Source organism: Chaetodon trifascialis, chromosome 14, assembly GCF_039877785.1.
Source record: "Chaetodon trifascialis isolate fChaTrf1 chromosome 14, fChaTrf1.hap1, whole genome shotgun sequence".
Classification (NCBI taxonomy): domain Eukaryota; kingdom Metazoa; phylum Chordata; class Actinopteri; order Chaetodontiformes; family Chaetodontidae; genus Chaetodon; species Chaetodon trifascialis.
The window spans coordinates 17816427-17838377 of record NC_092069.1 but is presented as its reverse complement, the minus strand read 5'-3'; the positions used below and the strand labels follow the sequence as shown (position 1 = coordinate 17838377).

At 41.5% G+C, this 21951-nt stretch overlaps 1 protein-coding gene across 2 annotated transcripts; it reads left to right on the top strand.

Moving 5' to 3' along the window:
• Positions 1–2675: 2675 nt before the first annotated feature.
• Positions 2676–21052, top strand: kcnk10b (potassium channel, subfamily K, member 10b). 2 transcript variants are annotated; one of them, XM_070980096.1, is made up of 7 exons: positions 2676–2810; positions 6695–7110; positions 15064–15181; positions 17254–17414; positions 17644–17836; positions 17926–18068; positions 18911–21051. In XM_070980096.1, coding segments are annotated over exons 1-7 (1683 nt in total). In that variant the 5' UTR covers positions 2676–2809; the 3' UTR covers positions 19562–21051. The 2 variants fall into 2 exon arrangements, with proteins under 2 accessions (XP_070836197.1, XP_070836196.1); XM_070980095.1 differs by lacking the exon at positions 2676–2810 and adding an exon at positions 2902–3424 and having other exon boundaries at positions 18911–21052.
• The last annotated feature ends 899 nt before the right edge of the window (positions 21053–21951 follow it).

Genomic DNA, 21951 nt, shown 5'->3' with positions numbered 1-21951 from the left:
AGAAACAAGGCAGTAGCTAGAAATTCATTTCTCAGAAAATAGCTCTCAAGGGCCGGAAACAGTAGAACTGGTCTATAACGCTTGACATGTTCCAGGGACCTCTGTCTAGCATCAAGATGAGAGAAGACAGTAGAATGATGCATAAAACATTTGGGGGTTTTATTTTGTCATTAGAAAATGGGACTTAGGGGCAAATTGCAACTGAAGACGCTGCATTTCTCCTTCAGTGAAGGAGGAATAGGCACATTACCGATGTACACAGTTCTCACTAACCATAGACCATTTTCACAGCAGGCATTTTGACTTGTCATAGTAGGAAAGACACAGGGACAATGATGATGGCTACGCTCTTTTCAAGTGCTCCAGGGTCCAAAACATCTAGCAGGTGCACCATGTTTATGAATAACCATGAGATGGCTGGTAGCCATCTTGTTTATTACCAGTGTGCTGTTTTCCTGGCAGTTTGCGGCACGCACACACACACCATCTGGCCTGCTGAAAACAAAAACCACTCAAAGTTGCCTCATTTATAGTAATAGTGTGAAAAACGGACCGATGTGGGAAAACACGGTGCAACAAATATAAATTCTGAGTCAACCCACTGTCATGAGAACGATCTGTCAGCGGCACATTGTTAGTTCTGCCATGTTCCTTCTATTGTTTGATTGACCTTTTAACCCCTCACGTCATTTACCAACAAAGGACGGTGAATTACTTAGTAGTGAAACCAACATCATGTGAAATAGAGTGTTTTTCAGTGTATTAACATTTAAATCTATCTAAAACGGTCTACTCATACATCATGCTGCACTCTCTGATTGAAGCACACTGAGCAATAACTACATCCCTAATGTTTTCTCATGCTGTTTAAGGCCTGTAAAGACTAGTCGGCTTATCCTTGGAGTGTACCGGGCTTTATTTTCAATTATGATGAGCTGAGAAAATCCTCATTTGGCTTTGATCACAAAAATTACAGTTTGAGCCATTAAGGCTCCGAAACAATTTAATGTCATTTGGCTGAATAAATGTTGCTACCCTGAATCTTAATCTTGTGTCTTTATCTTTCTCTTGTGAATCAGATTCAGAGAACCTTTGCAGGAAAAGCACAGGTAGAACATACGACATTAACAATGGTTCCATTGCAGCCATTAATAAAATACCATGTAGTTGTTAATGTTATTAGTTAAACCTTCATCTGACAAGTCAAGTGTCTATTCAACAGTTTTACTCCATGTTTTCCGTGAATACACACCTGCCCTCCCCTGCCTTGGTTCTGCATGCTGAGTCTGACATTACTGCACTCTTTTCAATAATAATAATAATAATAATAATAATAATAATAATAATAATAATAATAATAATAATAATAATAATAAGAGCCTGAGTGTTTTGAATCTTCTTCCAACTTACTACTGCCACACCACTGCATATAGACCTAACTCTTACTATATATGTTTTCACATACCCATGTATACTTATACTACTGTCCAGACTGTCCATATCTGGCCTGTATTCATATTCATATCCATATCTGTCTATACTGCATATATCTGATCTATAGTGTATATTCATATGGCCAGGTGTTTTGTATTATTTTGTATACCAAGTCATTCTCTGGGGCAGCACGGTGGCGCGGCAGGTAGTGCGCGTGCCTCACAGCAAGAAGGATGCTGGTTTGACTGGCGACTGGTCCAGGGTGTACCACCGAAAGGGATAGGCGGTATAGAAAATGAATGGATGGAAGTCATGTTCTTCATTACACACACACACACACACACACACACACACACACACACACACACACACACACACACACACACACACACACACACACACACACACACACACACACACACACACAACTGTATGCATTCACATCACTCTGCACTGAACTGCTTTTTGCACCTGTGGTCAGATGCTGAACTGCATCTGGTTGTCTCAGTACTTGCACTCAGCGCAGCGACATCAATCAAAGGTGGATATAATTTAATCTAATTTATTTAAACAATGAGCAACTTTAGTGTCTTATATTGGGCTTATTTTTCTCTAGTGTTTCCCTGCTAACATGTTATATTCTGTTCATTTTGTGTGTGTTGTAAAGCAATAAGTAACTGTGATGTAAAAACGGTCAAATAAAGATTTTTACTATTATCAACATTAGCATTAGTGCTAGTAATAGTAGCACTGGGATGCATTTGCAAGTGAAGATTGTATTGTCGTTAGAATAACACAACCTTGACAAAATAAAAGAGGTTTTGAAGCATGTTTCTTTGTAAGGTCCGTTGAAATTAATGGAAATCAATGGCTGCCTGGAGAAAACTTATCAAGATCATCTAAATAATGCTCGAATGAATTAACAAAAACATAAAAAAAACAAAAAAAACAAAAACAAGAATATGTTCCTTTACATGCAACACTTGTTCACACTTGCAACACCTACAGCACAGTTTGGCTTCATATGCATCAAAACAAAAGCGCAAAGTTTTGAGTTTCACATAATCTACAGACTTATTCTGTACTCTGATCGATATTTCCTAAAAATAATTTATCCTCGGTCTTTATGAATTGCTCCCCGATGGCCAGCCTCATCATTTGACTTAGCAGGCCACACAGTTTAGGAAGGGGGGGCTGACGGGTCTGAGGCGATTTGTTAAATAATGCACTGTTTCTCATACATGTGAATGATGTAATGGTTCAAGTCTGCTGCTGATTTGGCGAACATCTCTGAGTTGCCACCCTGCGCCATGCGCTCAGTCACCGGTTGCCAAACGATGAGAAGATAATCCTTATTTGGGGTGAAAAACACAACAGTGAGTATTAAAAATTGATCATATAAATGAGCGAAAATGTATCTGGTGCAAAGCTAGAAGCTAATTTCCTCCGCTGGTTACAGTGAAAGGCAGGTGGAGCGGTGCGCTTTGGGAACGACAGGGAGGCGAGCATCCTTCCCCGTTGTTCTCTCCGCTGGTGTAACGCATGGGTAAAGTTGTTCATTTGGACGCACTCCGGCTGTGTTTGTGGACCGGACCGCTGTGGTGTGTGTGTGTGTGTGTGTGTGTGTGTGTGTGTGTTTCTGAGTGTGAGACGGGATGCGGTTTGGTGCGCCAGCTCAGTGATGGTGTCACAAGTATCTCAGTCTGTCAGGCGAACACCACGCGTCCAAGCGAGGTGGAGAAAAAAGAGGAGGGGGGGACAGCAGAAGCAGACAATGCGGGTTATTCCTCCGTACAAATTACACCCACAATCCACGAAATCATGATGTGCCGGAGACGTGGGAGAAGAATTCCTCGTGATTTGGCTGTTTTTCCTGTTTATTGATAATCGCGCTGAACAAATTCTTCTACGTTTTGACTGAGAACAAATATAGAAATGAAATTTCCAATAGAAAACCCAAGGAAACAAGTTAACTGGGACCCCGAACAAGGTTGGTAAATACTGCTTTTTCATTGCCTTATAAGTTTAGATCCTTAAATAGCTACTCCTAATCTCAGCAGTATCTTATTGAGATACATGACACAATGAATTACATCAAGCTACGTTATTCACCCGCTAAAACAGTTTTGCACAATTTCTGATTCACAATTTATTTTTTTTTTTTCATTTCGGGAGATATTTTCTCTTGTTTGTACGTTTCTATTATGAAAAAAGGAGCTTTAACACAAGACAAAGCGGCTGGGGGTATTTCTTTATTCTCCATCCTCCTTGTGCTCAGCTGTGGAAGGCAGCGCTGCTGGGAGCGAAGCTACAACCCCGTAAAACTAACAGAAATAACGAGCACGAAACCGGAAGTTAAATAAAATAAAAGCATGTAACATTGCTGCCTAACAAATGTTGGGTGGAAAAACTTGCCGCACAAAAATTCTCTGCGTAAGGCTATAATTTCCACGTTTTACTGCCATGCAGAGACATGGCTGTACAATACGATGGATTATAACCATTTTACAGGAAATAAGCCACGACTCCTTTTAGATACCGTCTGATGTATAGGGACGCTTTCGGTCTTCAGTCTCTCATGAAATTAAATGGTGCTATTTTGTTTTGAGATATACAAACAGATCGATGTACTCTTTGCAACTTCCTCAGTGGGTGTTATATATTGAAATTATTTTCACCGGAAGTTGTGTTATTCAGTCTGACTTGACGCTTCATTTTGAGGCTCAGCTGGTGAGTAAAACGCCTACAACCTGTCTAGTGCCTTAGGGATTAACTGAGCCAAGGGCCGACCTGAGCCAACCCAAAATTGGCCCTCATGTTTACTATGCCTAGACTTAGTATTGAATTTTGTCCATCAGTGGGTAAATAATGCCTTTGTGCACAAAAATACGCAGCTGACATGCTGAAGTGTTGACAATCTCAAGTCCCACCACAACTGTGCCCCACTAAACAGTTTGGTAAATGGTTGATGCAACATTTTATCGCCATCATCTATCCCCATTATGGTCCACTTTTCTTTTTTTTTCCCATTCCTTCTGTGGCTCAATTGAGAAAAGTGGATGATGGACCTGAGTCTTCAGTGAACATTTCCCCTGCTTTGGCCAGACTGGAGAAAAACAGTGAGGGCTGAGAGAGAAGGGGGATCAGATAGTATCCGATAGAAAGCACTGCCTTGCACTCAGCCCTTATCTAATTTGCAAAAATCAATATGAAGCAAATTCAGTGGCATGGAAACGATGTTAGATCAATGACACAGCCTTAGAAATTTGAAACCAAATTAGGTTCATAGTTTTTCTTTTGCCTCTATGGTGAAAAATTTCTTCCTTTACTTCTGATTTTATTGTTTCTTTTAATCACGTAGCTGTACTAGAGTCAAACAGAGACAGCTTTCCGAACTATCCCTCAGTGTATGGCTGCCTCTGCCCCGCTGCATATCTGATTTATTCAATTTCGCTCCCTCATAAGATGAGATGAAAAGCAATTAATGTCTTTTTGTAAGACTAGTCATGGACTTTGCAGTTCATTTACCAGCTTACTACTGCATCCATCAAAACGACTGCACCAAATACAGCAGAAGATATTGATGTCAGATCACGGTCTTTCTGCTTCACCTCTCCTCTTAATTTTCTAATTCATCTCATGTTCTAAAAATAGCCATAACCACCGCCCTTAAAGGCACATACTGTAAATTGAAAGTGGCAGTTTGCACCTACCAAAGCTTGTGACACCACTTTGCTGTAATTGGCTCTCTCATGATAGAGGGGTTAACTAACCGGATTCATAGCTGCTGGATCAGAGAACGAGACACTTCCTGGATGTCCTTGACTCATCGGGGTGGGGTGTCTGAGTGCATGCATTTTACTCAGCATATCCCATCAGTGATGCTATGCCATTAAACAAAAGAGTTCCTCTCTCAAACAGATCAATTTCTTTTTCCTACCTTCCAGAGTTGCACCACTGTAGATAACAGACTCCGCCCATGGCGGTGAGACAGGTCGTCAGATCTGAGACAGGTGGGGGCATCATGGGGTGAAGGCCAGGCTCTGAATAGCTTATTCAATGCTTTATGCACATTAAAGGAATCTAAATTTGGCTACCTCCAAGGTGCTGCTTGCCACCTGGCTGACCTGCTCCACCACACATGCATTTATTATAAAACCCCATCCAGAAGCCAATGACTGAAAGTGGCACTTATCCCTCTCTTACAGTCTATTAGAAAAATTGAATCCTGCCTCCCAGCAAAGAGGGTAACTCAGTTTTCACCTCCACCTTGCAGTACTGTAAGGGTTTAGCTGCAAAGTGGTGTGTGTGTGTGTGCCTAAAATGTTTTTCTTATTTTGCCTTATCCATCCGTATAATCTTCAGATCTGATTACTGCCCTCAACTCAGGAATTTCCAGGTTTGCCATTCATTCATTTAATGACGAGGTTTTCTGCATTTGTGATTAAGGTGGTCGCTGTGGTTGTTTGTGGCTCCATTTCACACGACTAATGGCTTTTATGTGCAGAACACGAAATAGATTCTCAGCATGGCGAGATGTTGAGGTGACGGAGTCTCGCTGTGGTCGAGCTTTGACACAGCCGTATGCTGGATAACAAGCATTTGAGTGTCAGCTTTGTGAAGAGCCCTTTACTCGCTCAGAGTAATGGAAGGAAATCACCTTGTAATGCTTCGTGCAGGAGGTTACAGGCTTTCGATGGCTGTAATGAGCTTGTGTTTATGCCATTATGAAACAGTGTTCAGTCTAAACCTGTATGGTAACTCAATACACCTGTAAAATGAATTACCTTATTCCATGCAGGAAAAGTACAATGTTTTGAAGGAGAGATCTTTTATATGTCCTACTTGCTGTTACTGTATTTGATATCAAGGCCACATGAAAGCTTAAATGTTGGAGAAAATACTGCAATTAAACACATTCCATGCATTCATTTTAATTCCTCTTATTATTGCAACACACTGGTTATCACAGACAGGGGGTGTGTAAACTGGATATGCCCTGTGGAATCATTTCAAACTCAGTCAAAAAGCCTCAAGGCTGCTTAGAAAACAACATGTCAGAAGATTGTTGTCACATTTCTTCCTGTCCAGTCTGTCACAGATTCATTTGACCAATTACTGGAACAGTCTGTTAATAAATAAATAAATAATAAATCATCGCAATCCTTCCAGAAGATACAGAATCTCCCCCTAAAAATTAAATTTTCCAAGCTAAATAAAACATAAATGAACCTTCTTTGTGCCTCTCATTCTTTCCTAGTGGCGGTCCAAACCAACTTGGTCCCTCCCAAAAAGGTCCAGCCTGGCATGGCGAAGTCCAGTCTAGTCCAGGCCAGCGTGGCCACCATGCAGAACCCCATGGGCTGTGATTCTAAGACCAACGGCCACTGTCCACTGCCACGCCTGTCCATCTCCTCCCGCTCTGCCAGCGTGGTGGCCAGCATGGACGCCAGCTGCGACGGCTCGGCTGCGGCGCTCCACTCCGTAATGAAGTGGAAGACGGTGCTGGCGGTGTTCATCGTGGTCGTTCTCTACCTGGTTTGTGGAGGTCTGGCATTCAATGCGCTGGAGCAGCCCTTTGAGAGCAACCAGAAGACCAGCATCACTCTGGAGAAGGCTTCTTTCCTGGAGAGACACCCCTGCGTTACTCCTGATGAGCTGGAGGCGCTCATCAAGGTGAGTGGAGATGAGCTTTTGGAGTTTTTAAGATGTGCCTTTCTTGTGTTCTCCTTCCAGCTGCTCAGACAGCATTGGATTAGTACATTGCATGTGCTGAATCTATTCATCACCAACTGATTAGTTTGTGAGAAGACAGAAAGTCAAGAAAATGATCTCTTAAATAATACTGGATGTCAAAAGAAGAAAGTCAGAGGACTGACCTCTGCAGCTGCAGTTTTCTAGATGGTGATTGCTATCAGGGGTAATTAGAGGCGTTCAGGGTAATTAATTTTGGTTTCATTAACTTGCCACATGATCTTGAAAAGCTTGAATGATACTTCCTTTCATACCCAGATTGTCCTCCAGCAAATTAACCCTTTAATTCCAGTGTCTGTGAAGTGTCCACTGTCTATCGTCCATCGGTCACTCTCACTACTCTCATGCATCTCTTCAGCTGCCTGCTGCAGCTGTGTTCAGAGAAAACAGCTTTAATAAACTCATTTTACACTACTTGGAGCAGACGTAGTTAGCGAGCATCTGGTGAACATAGTGGGGCATTTAGCAGGTAAAGAACAAGATATTCCCTTCAGGAGTTGGCAGAGAACAAATGTTGCTCTGGGTCTGATCAGCAAAATGGACCAGCTCAGGGTTCATGTCATGACTGAAGAGTGGAACATGGTTGTAAATGGATATTTATATGCTGATGACACCTGTGTCAGTTCCATTCGTTAATGAAAATTATGACATGCAGTTAAAACTGTTTTGTCACATTTACTGTTCCCATGGTCAAGAATGAACTTCCATGCTTAAACTCATGTTGGCTGCTTGTTTTCTTCTCATAAATCTGTATTTATGGGGTCAGGCATCATAATTACAGATTGTGTAAGCGCTAACCAGTTGTTAGTTCAGTTGTTACTGCAGAGACGGACACTCGAGAAAGATCTTTTTGGAAGTTGCTATCAGCTTGTCATGATGCAGCTCCACTTCTCAGCCACTCTACTATTGTGAAACACCGCCATTCTAAGTTTGTACTTTGGATTTTTAGTATTATACTTCTCTATTTAGGTGCACTGAGCACATGGATGCACGTGGGCGGGTTGCATTTATCCACTCACGAAATCAAAGGCACCCAGATGAGATTTTACAAGTCTTAAGAGCTACATAGAACCCAGGCACATCTTTTTAGTAGCAGTTTCATCAGCTTTCTTCCAGCTGCATTGATGAGTCAATGGATTGATTATATAATAACTAAAGCTCCATCAGAAGATACACCCCCTACTCTCTGCCCCCTGGTTGCTTACAGTTGATGGGTAAATGTCATGAGCAGACTTAGAGGCAGGTCCATCCTGTAGCAGAGATACCCATAATTCTCTGTGACACTTCACATAAGCTGGCAAACACCATATACAGTACATGCTCGCACATGCAAGTATTATGTTACGTAACAGTATATTAAAGAAATCTCACAGAAAAGAGCACATAACTGTCTGAGTCCTAAGACGTTTATCCTGATTGAAAATAAGGTGACCTACATGCTGAATCCACAGGTAATCCATTGGAGGATGTGAGTTGTATGCTCTATATTGATTTTGTTGTGTCTGGTAAAGAGAAAGCAATAATAGAAAACAAGACTGACATTTTTTTTTTCATTACAAAAGCATAACAGGTTGTTATGAGGAATAGATTTTATAACAAAGTGGTATCTGAATATTCAGTTCAATATTCCTTTATTGGTCCCGCAAGGGGAAATTCCAGTTTACAGCAGCACCAATAAAGAGGACAGAGTAGTATCCTCCATAACAAATGTATTAGCGTGGTAAAAAATTCCAGAGCAAGGCTTTAACAACACCCACACGTTTTAAATAAGGAAACTAGCTCACGGCCACAACAGCACTGTTATTTTTACTGGAGGAAACTGTGGTGTTTCTTGAACTTTAAGTTGCAATTTAATAAAATGTAGGGGATTGAAAGAAGATTTCAGGATCCGAGTCACACTATGACACTTAATAATCTACAACCCTGTTTCCTAAAAAGTTGGGACGCTGTGTAAAAACAGTACAAAGACATTATATTTAATATTTTACCCCATCAACTTGATTGATTTTTGTAAATATCTGCTTATTCTGAATTTGATGCAGCAACATGTTTTAAACAAGTTGGGACAGGAGCAACTAAAGACTGGGAAAGATGTGGAACGCTCCAAAAACACCTGTTTGGAACATTCCACAGGTAAACAGGTTCGTTGAAAACAGGTGAGAGTATCATGATTGGGTATGAGAGGGGCATCCTGGAAAGGCTCAGTCGTTCACAAAGAGGGTTGGCGCGAATAGGAAGGATATTATTAGGATACCGACCATCAAACTGAATATGGCATCTATAAGAATGAATCATTTTGTGGCAGATCTCTCACCTATGAACCTGATCAAACAGCCTGTTAAAAACTGCCCTTTAACTGTGACATTGAGGCTGATTTAAGCTGACTTGAAACATGCTGCTCCTGCGCCTGTGTGAACTGAACCACATAGCAAGCAGATTGTGAAAATAAAATGAAAAAAAATTCCATCACATCATGACTTAACTGTGCATTTTACGATGCCTTTTTACAGTGTCAGCCACTTTATAACACAGGGTATGGCGGTGCTTCACGCTGCTTGTTGGTATCACATCCAGAATTATGGGTCAAGACTTAAGGTCACTACATCAAGCTGACATGTTCAACTGGAAGTGGGATTGGAAAATGATTTAAGGCGTGTCGGCGTGCAGTTGGCAGAGCGGAAAGTTTGATTTGTGAGGGGGTGCGGCGATAGAAAATGAGTGGGACTGGATCAGACAAACACTCCTTTGCAGAAGTTGCTCAGAAAGATAAGAGAAGGACCTGATGTCAAATCCCTCTTATTGACAAGACAACCTACTTTGCAGCATTCTTCAGAGAGCGTATAGAAATACAGTAGATGCACTGCAAATATTTGAAGCAGAGCCACAGTATGTGACACACAAGTCAGAGAGCAGAGCATTTTGGAAGTAATGTGCTTTCCATGTTTTCCTCATTTTATCTGAGAATACTAAATACAAGATGCAGATTAGTGCCACAGTGGGCTCTTCTGATTCTGTTGAGCTTGAAAAAAACCCAAGAGAGGACGAACCACATGGCATTTGGTGTGCTCCACTTTCCGCTAGAATGGCTCCAGTTGATGTTACCTTCTTCAACACTGCTCCAGTGAATGCTGGACTGCCTAACTGTCTCTTTCCTCCTCTCAACACCCACCTCCGTTCTTTTCTTCCCTCTTGGTGAAGCATCATTTCTTCTTCTTTGCTTGCAGTGCTCAACCTTTGAGCCACAAAAGTGCTATCATGAGTTTGAAAAAATCAATGACAGTATTTCCCGAGGAGAAGAGTGGAAATAAAAACCTTTAGCATGGTGTGCCTGGGGTCCAGAGGGAATCAATTATTCATTGCACAGGCCAGCAGTCACAGACCTCCTGCTGCAAAGCAGTACTTGCAGCAGCAGCAGCAGCAGCTGAATCATAGACAAGACTGTCTCCTGGATAAATGATCAAATTCAGATACATGAGATAATGTATGACATGTCTCACCAGCAACTAAAGGCTGACAAGTTATTTCCCAGTATGAAATTTCCTTGTGACATTTGACAAATTGAATGTATTAAAAGAATAATCGGTGTTGGAATATTTGCTTTTTTGCAGAGAGTTAGATGAGAAGATCAACACCAGTCCAATGTCTATACAGTAAATATAAAGCTACCACCAGCCACCAGTTAGCTTAGCTTAGCTTTATTTAGAATAAAGACTCGAAGCACAGGGAAACAGCCAACTTGGCTCTGTCCATAGGTAACAAAACCTGCCACCTGGCATCTCTAAAACACACAAATTAACATAAATTTGCCTTCTCTGTTTCATTTATACAAAAGCAAATATGTAAAAATGAAAAGTTGTGCTTTGTGTACCACAGATTTTTTTTAGCTGGGGGCAGTGGTTGCTGAAACACAGCTTGTTGTACTTACATTTCTGCTTGTGTGCTCATTAAACAAACAAGATGTGACAGCTTAATTATGAGCTTTAGAGGTGCTGGTGGGCATGTTTCCAGTGTTTGTGCTAAGCTAAGCTAACCGGCTGCTGTAGTTTCATATTTACTTTACAGATGTGAAAGTGGGATCGTTCCTCTCAGCTAACTCTCAGCGAGAAAGGGAGTAAGTGTGTTTCCCAAAATGTCAAGCAATTTAAATCAGAAGAAATCATATTGATTTTTCACCATACTATATAAGAACTGCTAAAATCACAAATATCATGCCATTTATGAAGCTCAGCCTTACGAATAACACCTCTTTCTTCCCGGCTGTCTGAAGAAAAGGCCTTCAGGACATGCTGCTTCGCAAGCACTCCATCAAGGAGTCTGTCTGGTCCTCTAACGGGTGCCATTATCGGGCTGTTGGTGCTGTGTCAAGCTTGTCACTCAGACAAAGATCCTCTGTGGCAACACAGCCGTGGTGACTCAGTATCAGGTGGAGGAGTTGACAGAAAAATGGCAGCCTTGGGAAGGGTGCGTGTATATGCAGCGTGCGGGTCTGTGAGATGGAAGACGACGATGTATTAGAGGACGGTCCACAGCATGTGTTTACTTAATGTGTGTGAGTGTGTGTAGACAGTCGTCTGTTGACCCTCACGTCTGCTTCACTATCTGTACTGTCCACCTACCCGCTGTGCACCCACAAAGGCAGCAGACCTTATTGGCTTTCTCAGCGCCGTCGGGATGACTCACACTGTGGCGCGATGTGGGGCCGCGCTGTTATTGACACCAGTCAAGCCTCGCTTATTGATGAGTCACCTACCTACAAATGAACTTTTATAAACACTGAGCTACCTGCAGTAAAAGTACGTCAGGACACGCAACCAACACCGTCATCAAGCTTTCAAAGCGTGAATTACATGATTCTCAGTTGTTTCTTTTAAACATATGAATTTGTAGTTGTTTGTGAGGAGTACTATCAAAGAGTGACTCATGATGAATCAGCTGTTCAGGTATCTGCGCAATGTGCACCAAGTAATGAAAATACTATAAATATTGACATAACTGTGCAGTTATTATTGACTCTGTCTTCAGATGTCTCAACACACATTACTGGTCATGTAGTGGTGGAATACAACTCAATTACTGCACTTAAATATGATTTTGAAGTACTTGATTTCCATTTAGTGCTTCACCACATTTCAGAGGGAAGAACTCTACCTTTTGTTCCACTGCGTTCATTTTTACATACAGAAATTAAACTACCTAACAATACATAGAGTAGTTAAATTGACTCTCCTTTGACCCTGCACAAACTTAAAAATTCAGCATAAATGTTGATGCCGTAACACTTTAATATACACTCAGGGGCCACTTTGACCCCATTTACAAACACGAGGGGGGAGAATATTAGAAACACATGTGATTACAATGCAGCCTAGTTCGGCACCACTGCAGCCTCAATAATTAACAAAGAGTTAATTAACACCTCTCTGACAGTCAATCAAAACCAAACATTATTATCTTTGAAAAGGTGGACTTTATGGCAGAGTCTTTGTATTGGATCACATTGGGTTTTACAGGCGTACCAAAGACAGGAGCTCTATAATGAGCAGTTCCACTTTGGATAATTTAAGTACAATTTGCTGGTAATACTTTTGCATTTGTACTTAAGATTTTGAATGCAGGTGTATTGCAGATGGAGTATTATTACAGTATTATAATGGAGTATTTTTCCAGTGTGGTAGTTCTACTTTCACATCATAAAACATAAAAATCAGAAAAAAATAGATCAAAAGTATGTCATTAATGTCAAAGCAAAGCCAAAAACAGGCAGCGCTCAGTGCTCACTTCAAAAACAGTTTGATCAGCTTTATCTGAGATGGACCAGTCTTCCTGTTTGGCAGTCATTTGTGCAGCTTTAACGCTTCAAGGTGGTAAAGCAATGGGTATTAGTGAACGTGCTACAGAGGAGAGTGCTTGGCACCCGCTCCCAGTGAAGGTGGGTGAAGGAGAGCGTGAGGCACCATGCTGGCAGGATCACCGCCATCACCTGCTGAGGGGCAGAAAGACACACTGAGAGGATAAAGATCTGAAGTGAGTTAGCTCTCTAATGACCCTGCAGTGTGGAAAATGAAAACACACATTAGCGAAAAGAGCCCGTCACCATTGTGTGTCCGCAGGAAAATGCTGGTGCAGTCAAAATGGAGGAGAGCCTGTGCGAAACAAAAACATCATTTGATGATCTAATTAACAGGCTGCAACACAATCAAAGTCATCATCCTCATGCCTCAAAAGTGCACGTGGAGAGGGAGGATTTTCCACATTTCTAATGCAGCGTGAACTTGGCTGCGAAAACAGTGAGAGACAAAAATAGGCCCTCTCATAAAGTATTCAGATACATTGTGAGGCTATTTATAGCTCTCCCTTGACTCCAGAATTAGGTTATTTGGGGTTTATTTTATAATTACTGCTTTGATTTCGCTCCTGCAAAGTAGCTGCATCTGCTAAAACCTATGAAATAGCATTACTGTAATTGGCTAATTTTAGATACAAAAATCAGCCTCATTAAGGGGGGGGGGGGCTGCACTGATGGAGCTGAGGTAATCACATGCAAGATTATGAGTAGGCATGTGCAGCGATGCTTGTAGAAGTGGTCCTCCTCTCTGTCTGCTCTGAAATGTATGTCACGAGAGTTGATACATATTTCATAAGATGGACGTGCATCTCACTAACAGCTTGCATGGACAGTTTCGGGGTTGCTCTGAATGAAGAAGCTGTGTGTTATATCCCGCCAGGAATGTTGGTAAATGCACTGAAGCTATTTCATACCAAAGGCATCCCTCACAATGACTTCCATGCCATCATAACTGGTGTTTATTTGAGCCCAGAGGCATAATTCAAACTATACATTTCCACAGAGATAAGAAAATAAATGCCTTTCGCATAAAAATACCCATAAACAGGGAGTTCAGAGAGAGTGTGCAAGTATCTTAACATCTCATGGCTACATAATGGAGCACAGAGGGAGATCAGTGGGAATAATGATGCAGTAAACGCAGAAGCCATTGTGGCTTCTTAATGTTTTCCTGCCAGTACACAGGCGTGGGGATAACGAAAAGCTGGGGGACTAAAGAAAACGGCTGACATTGAAGAAAAGAGCGATAAAGGTCTCTCTGCTGCAAGAGAAAGTCTGTGTAGATTTAGTCAGTGTGAACGAAAAAACATGCAAATTGGGCAGGAATGCTGAGAGGAGCAACGGCTCCATGTGAGGAGCCAGACACTGAATAATTTCAACAGATCTCGCGCTACGTGTTTGTGCATATATTTACTGCACTACTGAGATTGCAATGGTTGTTTTTTCATGTGCATTAAAAACAGTGATGGTTTATTACTTTTAATCTAAAAACAGCTGGAACAGAATTTTTGCTTGCAGGGGATATTTTCTTAAATAAACTGAGAAGACCACGCTGGAGGACAGTGGTTCCTAACATGGGAGTCCACTTACCTCCACCACCTCTGTTATTACACTTTTATGAAACGGGTCAAGGATTGATTCAGTTCTCTCCGTCCTCATTCATATCCCCCTCCCCCATTTTCAGGACCTTTCCAGCGCTCTTTCCTCTCCTTTCTCACTCTCTTTTATCAGGCAGCGTGACCTTCCAGGTTGATCTGGAGATAGTCACGCTCAATGTATCCTCAGTTACATCAGGAGTGTTATGCAATCAGTGGCAGGGGTCACACATGAACACACATCAACAGACACCTGGACACGCACACACATAAACATTGGCAGGAGGTGGGTTAACGCGCTCGCTCTCTTCCAGCCATCAGGACACGTGTGTTTGTTGTGGTTCCATCAGCTGAGCTGGCACGCAATCGTTACCCTGATTTCCTCTGCTTACGATAATTATGATGACTATAATTCATGCGTTTTGCTCTTTCCAGCATGCCATAGATGCTGTGAGTGCAGGAGTGAGTCCTATTGGAGACACATCCTACAATTCCAGTTACTGGGACCTGGGCAGTGCCTTCTTCTTCGCTGGAACTGTCATCACAACCATAGGTGAAGTTTTAAGTCATCCACTCTTTAACACCCTTGTCAAAGCTGTCGGCATTAAAAACAACTTATACGTGCTGATGTATGATAATTCATTTTTAACACATGTCTGCCTCATTGCCTTCAACTTCAGCTAATGCTTTTACATTCCCAGACAGAATTTTAGTAAATCTCTAAAGAGAAATTATGCATTTGATCCGAAGACGTGTCTCCAGTCTTCTGTTTAATCAGTAAAGGTTAAAGCTAATGACAAACCACATGATGAGAAATTATTGCCACAATCCTTTTTGAATTATAATACATTAAATGCCAAAAGTCTCCCTTTATATGCTCAGATCTAACAGCTTTTACACGGTATTATCACAGAGATACGACTTATGAATTACTTGAATAAGAATAAAAATCTTCAGCTAAGATTTGATGAACTGAAATGACTTCTGAGCCGGCTGCTGCCCCGCCACTCTCAGTCACATGAGCAGAGGAGGGGCAGATGCAGTATAATGCAGTGTAATGCTAATTATTGAAAAGGTACAACCCAGTGAGATAAAAAGTTACCTGCCTGTGCAGAAAGCTATGGAAACCCAAAGAGTTCAATATTAAAGCAATAAAACATGAGACGAAACATGAAATAAATATTGAATATTAATTTATTGTGCTTATGTGTAAATTAACCAACAATTTGCAAGATATTTTTAAAAATAATGAAAACTAATTTTTATTAAATGTTATGTCATCATTCTTATTTTCATAATAGGTTTATTGATTTATTTAAATCTCTAAATAGTCGGTTGTATAAATTTGGTGATGAACAAAATTCTCCACCAAATTATATGAGCTCATAAATTAAAGGATGATGGGCCGTCATTCATTTTTGAATGGAGCACTTCAGATGGGATTTGTCCTTTCTGTTTGTCAAAGGTGTTTTCTCATTACAACTGTCTGTACGGCTGTAAATCCTTCCCTCTTATTGCCCTCAGGTGAGTTTCACAAATCCCTCTGCCCCAGTGAGCTGCTGCTAAATGATGCAGAGCCAAAGCACTGTGGGATTTAACAACCTGTGAAGATCAACATTATCGAGGATGCTGACAAAACACTGCTGACATAGACGATGTGCTTTTACTTTATGTCAAACTCTCACAGACGCTCTTGTCCCCCTCAAATGCTTTGTGGCTTTTACAACAAAAACATATTCTCAATCTGTGATTCGAAATCCTTTTTAAATGAAAGCGACGAACCTGAAAGCTTTGATCAGATGAGACCATTCACAATACACACAGTTCCATTTAGGAGCCACAATTTCACATCAAAGCTGATGATGTGTTCTTTCTATTGGCTGCACCTCCCTTTATTTAAGGGACTAGAAAAACACAATGTCCCTGACCTGTTGCCTGTGCTTTGGTCCAGAGATTTAATTAACTATGGCATTTGCTAATATGCTGCTGAGCTGTGGCCTTCAGTGGTACTTCACCGCTATATTATTATGAAATATCAGAAGTTTTAATTAAATAATTAATACTTCCAAATTCAGATTAACTCACAGTTCAAATACAAAACGCAAAGATGTGCTCAAACTAGTTTAAATAAAATTCAATGCAAAATGTTCATTTCAAAACTGTGAGAAAATCAGAAAAGCACAGGAAGGTGGAAGTAAACATGCTCCTGACAGCATGATGTGTTAATACTGTAATCCCATAAGGATGAAATGGGAGCAGTTGGGTAAAACATACTGTATGCTTTGTCCCCTGCCTGCCCTGCTTCTTCGTTGTTGCTCTGTCACTGTAGGGCCATAATTAATGCAATTATATCTAAGGGGAACCTAATTGTTGTCGCTCTAGGAGCTTATTTACTGCAGACCCCTGCTACAGGAACTAAGAGGCATTATTTAAGGGCTTCGGTTGTTTATGTTCCATCAGAAAGTCTTGATTGTCTTTGTCTGCTTCTCATCTTACACTTAATGCTCCAACACCACCTCCTCCTCCTCCTTATGTCCTCCCAGCCCTCTTTTTGTTCATAATGTTAATTTCTTCACTCATTTACCCCCTTTTTCTCTCTCCCCTGCGCTCTCCTTGTTTTGACAGGTTATGGAAACATAGCTCCAAGCACGGAGGGCGGGAAAATCTTCTGCATCCTTTATGCGATATTTGGCATCCCTCTCTTTGGCTTCTTGTTGGCGGGGATTGGAGACCAGCTGGGGACCATCTTTGTGAAAAGCATCTTGAGAGTTGAGAAGATATTCAGGGTGAGTTGCAAGTATCACGATGACTTGCCTTTTCTTTGTTCATGTCTTTGTAGTTCTTATTATCCCAAAACTACAGTTAACAATAGTTTTAATTGTTTTTAGTCATATTTGCTACTTTTTTCAGCACCTCTGGGCCTTTGCTGATCAGACTGTCACCCTCAGATGATATTTTTTAATTGCTTGTATTAGTTCTCTGTACCAACTCTATTACCATTTTGTCCTTTTTCAGCAAAAACACAAGCAGATCAGCCAGACTAAGATCAGAGTGACGTCCACCATCCTGTTCATCCTGGCTGGCTGCATTGTTTTCGTCACCATCCCCGCTGTCATCTTTAAACACATCGAGGGCTGGACGACACTGGAGGCCATCTACTTTGTCGTGATCACTCTCACCACAGTGGGAATTGGAGACTATGTGGCAGGTAGAGCTACGGCTGTTCTGTCATGAACCGCTTCGTCAAACTACCATGACTTACATTTGACCGTGCTGCTGTTTTCCCTTCCCCTCCAGGTGGAAACAGTAGGATCGACTATATGAAATGGTACAAGCCTCTGGTGTGGTTCTGGATCTTGGTGGGGTTGGCGTACTTTGCGGCTGTCCTCAGCATGATTGGAGACTGGCTTCGAGTACTGTCTAAAAAGACCAAAGAGGAGGTGGGGTTCATTCAATTACTCTGCTCAGTATTACATTAGAGAGGCAGAAAATAAAAGGTCACTCAGCTGCTGCTTCCTCCGTGTCTCCTGTCTGCTCTCGCATTTTGCCTAATAATTGCTGCTTAGGCTTTGTCAAAAGGTTTTGTAACAGGCTGCTATTGTTCAAGGTGTTCAAGCTCTTTTAAAGAAGTCCAGACAGAAGATACAATGACGTTCAGTATCCATCCTCTGGACGCATCTCTCTAAAGCATTAAATATTTATGTCTAAATAAGCATCAATCAAAGTTTGGGGGAAAAAAAAACATCCTCCATCAGTGTGTGGTTAGGGTTTGATCACATTTGAATGACACCACATTCATTTGTGATATGGTGTTTACATGGAACATGAAAAACCCTGTATACAAAGTCAGAAGTATCCAGTATCCAGGTTTTCTTGTCGTTCACTGCAGTTGTGTATTGATTTCTCAACATCTCAGTCACTATGTTCTGTTACCACAGAGAATCTTCAGAAACCTAAATAAGGTGTTGACATGTCACATCCTGGTTACCCCAGGTGGCAAATCCAGGTTTTTCAAAACCTGGTTTGTGAAACCAGGATAAGCTGGTTAAATGCACAAAGCACAGAACCTACCCCCGAACCCGAACCCAAAATACATCATAACCAGGATCCTGGTGCACGTGAACACACTCGTTCAGGAGCCCATCACTCATACTAAGAAGCTGATTGAGAAATTTGTTCAAGCCCTTTAGCAGAAAGTAACTTAACACAATGACAATGTCTTGTACCCCGCATGCTTTCTTCATCTGTTCCTGATCCTTTCCTTACTGTACTGTCATCACAGGTTGGAGAGTTTAAAGCTCACGCGGCTGAATGGAAAGCAAATGTACGAGCAGAGTTCCGTGAAACGCGCCGGCGCCTGAGTGTTGAGATCCATGACAAGCTCCAGCGGGCTGCTACCATCCGCAGCATGGAGCGCCGCCAGCTTGGCCTGGAGCAGCGAGCTCACTCCCTGGACATGCTGTCTCCGGAGAAGCGGGCCTTGTTTGCCAGCCTGGATGCTGGCCGCTTCAAGACTTCCTCCCAAGAGAGCATTGACACCAAGCTCAACAACCTGAGGCTGAAGGGGGCCTGTGAGCCGTACGACCATCAGGGGGGAGAGCAAACGCAACAGACAGCATCCTCCTCAGAGGAGAATCTCTTCAACCTGCGCTTCGGATCCCTCACCAAGCTGGCCAGGCGCAACAAGAACCGCGAGCTGCGGAGGAACATTCCCGAGGACGCGCGACGGGCGAGCGTAGGCATAAACAACGGCAGTGCCATGCTAGGTGAGGAGAGGACGGAAGAGGAAGATGAAGACGGGGAGCCAGATGAGGAGAGCGGGGAAAGGAAAGAGGGAAACACCAGTCTGACAAACCTATCACAGTACGCAAAGGAGCGCACCAAGTTGAATGGGTTCTTACCAGTACAGGCCAAAGATGGAGAGAACGACTAGATACTGAATGGAAGAGTGCTTCAGAGACAGAAACAGAGTGAGACAGACAGAGAACAAGAGTGCATGGTCCTGTGAAAAGTCGAGAAATGTGCCTTTCTGTTTCCTATACTTGGATTGGAACTGCTCCCAGGAAATTCAGTCATCGTGCCATAGCCGTGGGAAGAAAGAGTGCTGCCAAAAATGAATGAATAGAAGAGACAGAAAAGGCTGTAGTTAAATACCTCATATTGGATGTTACTGTAGAATGGGCTACTTAAGAACTTTGATTTCTACAGGAGCTACCTTCACAGCTTCGTCGTCTTTGAGCCCCGATGACTCTTACGAGACACTCGGGCGACGGCTGTCTGCTAATGTTAAATTTTATTTTTAACAACGTGGGCAAGACTTCCCGAGAGCTAGCTTCATGTCATCCATCTTCAGGAACATTATCGATCTCCACTTTGTCATCTCATACCGGCTATTTTTAGCTGGGAGGCCTGCTGCAAAAGGACTTCCACGTTTAATGAATGGAGGGTAGGAGGTTGTGTTTCTGCTGGATCAATAGACAATGCGAGCATTTACCGCGCTGACTTGTACAATTACTCCTACATGGTTTGTGACTTTGAAAATGTAGCCCTAGGGCACACTGCATACTAAGAGCTCCTAAAAACAAAATACTCGCCTTGATTGTGCATGGTTATTAAAAACACAACCATAGCAGCTAACAGTAAACTAACTTGAAAGCTTGGAATCACAGCTGTAATAATGTTTTATTTAAATAAAATGAAATGTACAGCTTTTATTCAAACGGTGAAAAACCCATGTATTTCAGTAATGATTGGCTCCATTTTCTTAGTTGTGGATCAACGCTGAGCTGGAATTCACCCGACAGACACATGTTTAACCACCTTTGGCCATGAGATTGTCAGGAATGTTGAAAACACTTTTTTTCTTTTTTTGTTTTTTGTATATGACATTCAACTTTAGCACAAATGTCTTGCGACTGCTTAAGTGACTTTTTAATTGATGAATTTGATGCTGTTGATTTTGTACTCACCAAGCATGTTTGCATCTGTGTTGACTCCTTTTTATATCAGCCAAGCACTTGAGTTGAATTTTCCATTGAGCTGTAAAATATGAACTAAATATGCCATGTTTCTTTTTCCTGTTTCCTTTCTGAATGTTTTCCCGTAGTTCCTAGACGTTTACGCACACATGACCATTTTAAACTTTATTTGCATTTTGCAAACAGATAATACTACCCAACACCTACTTTAAATTTTACAGAAGTATAAAATGTATCACTAGCGTGCACTGCATGCATTTCCAAAGCTGGATTACACATGCACTGGTTGTACTTGTAACCTGTTCACCTGATATGAATATCATTAACCTTTCCATGACCATGACCTGTGAGCGAATATTTGTTGTGTACAGTTTATTTTATGAACAGATCACATTAAATGTAGTGAGTGCCTTTTTCCAGATAAATAAACATGTGAAAGAAATTCAAAAGCTGGTTATTGCTATACTCATAATAACATTAGCATATTAATTCAATATACACCGACCGGTGGTCTTGCAGGGTGTCCTGTAAGGGGATTGCTTTTCCAAGGGCATTGCTACAAAATAGATTGCAGAATTAAAGCCTTCACAGGACTTGTCATAATAGAAACAAGTGTTACCACATTAAAGTTAATAGCATTTTTTCAATTAAAGCGACAGTGAATCACGGCACCGTGACAGGGAGCACGATAACAAGAACCTCAAACTGCTAAATGGGATTCAGCCATCATTGGTTTTATTATCCAGGCATGCGCTTTTCTCACTTTGACATGTCAAAATATCTGTAATGAAAACAGCACAAAGACATATTTCATGTTTGACCTCATCAGCTTCATTGATTTTTGTAAATATCTGCTCATTGATTAGTAACAGGTGATAGTATCATGATTGGGTATGAAAGGGGCATCCTGGAAAGGCTCAGTTGTTCACAGGTAAGTTCATAGGTTACAGTCTTCCCTTGCTAACATCTTTTGTATTTTTTTATGCATTTTATGTAGTTAAACGTCATTATCCAAACATCTCTACACTTATTAAAAAAAGTGCTACTATGTGCCCTGCCAGTACTAATACTATATACCGAACTATTTAATGATCTCAGAGTTTTGCCCTTTAAAAAAAGTCGTGACACATGTTCCCATAAGTCAGCACACACTGCAAATGCTCTCAATTTACTGAATTTATTCCAACACAATATGTCAACAAAGCATCCCTTCTCTGCACACTGGAATTTATTTTTATCCCGCTCCTCTTTTCACTCCTCTCGAAATTTTAGCCCAGCCAATCTTTTTAAATATACATTATCACTGTGGATTTCCCTTGATGCAGCTTTTGGGTAATTACATGAC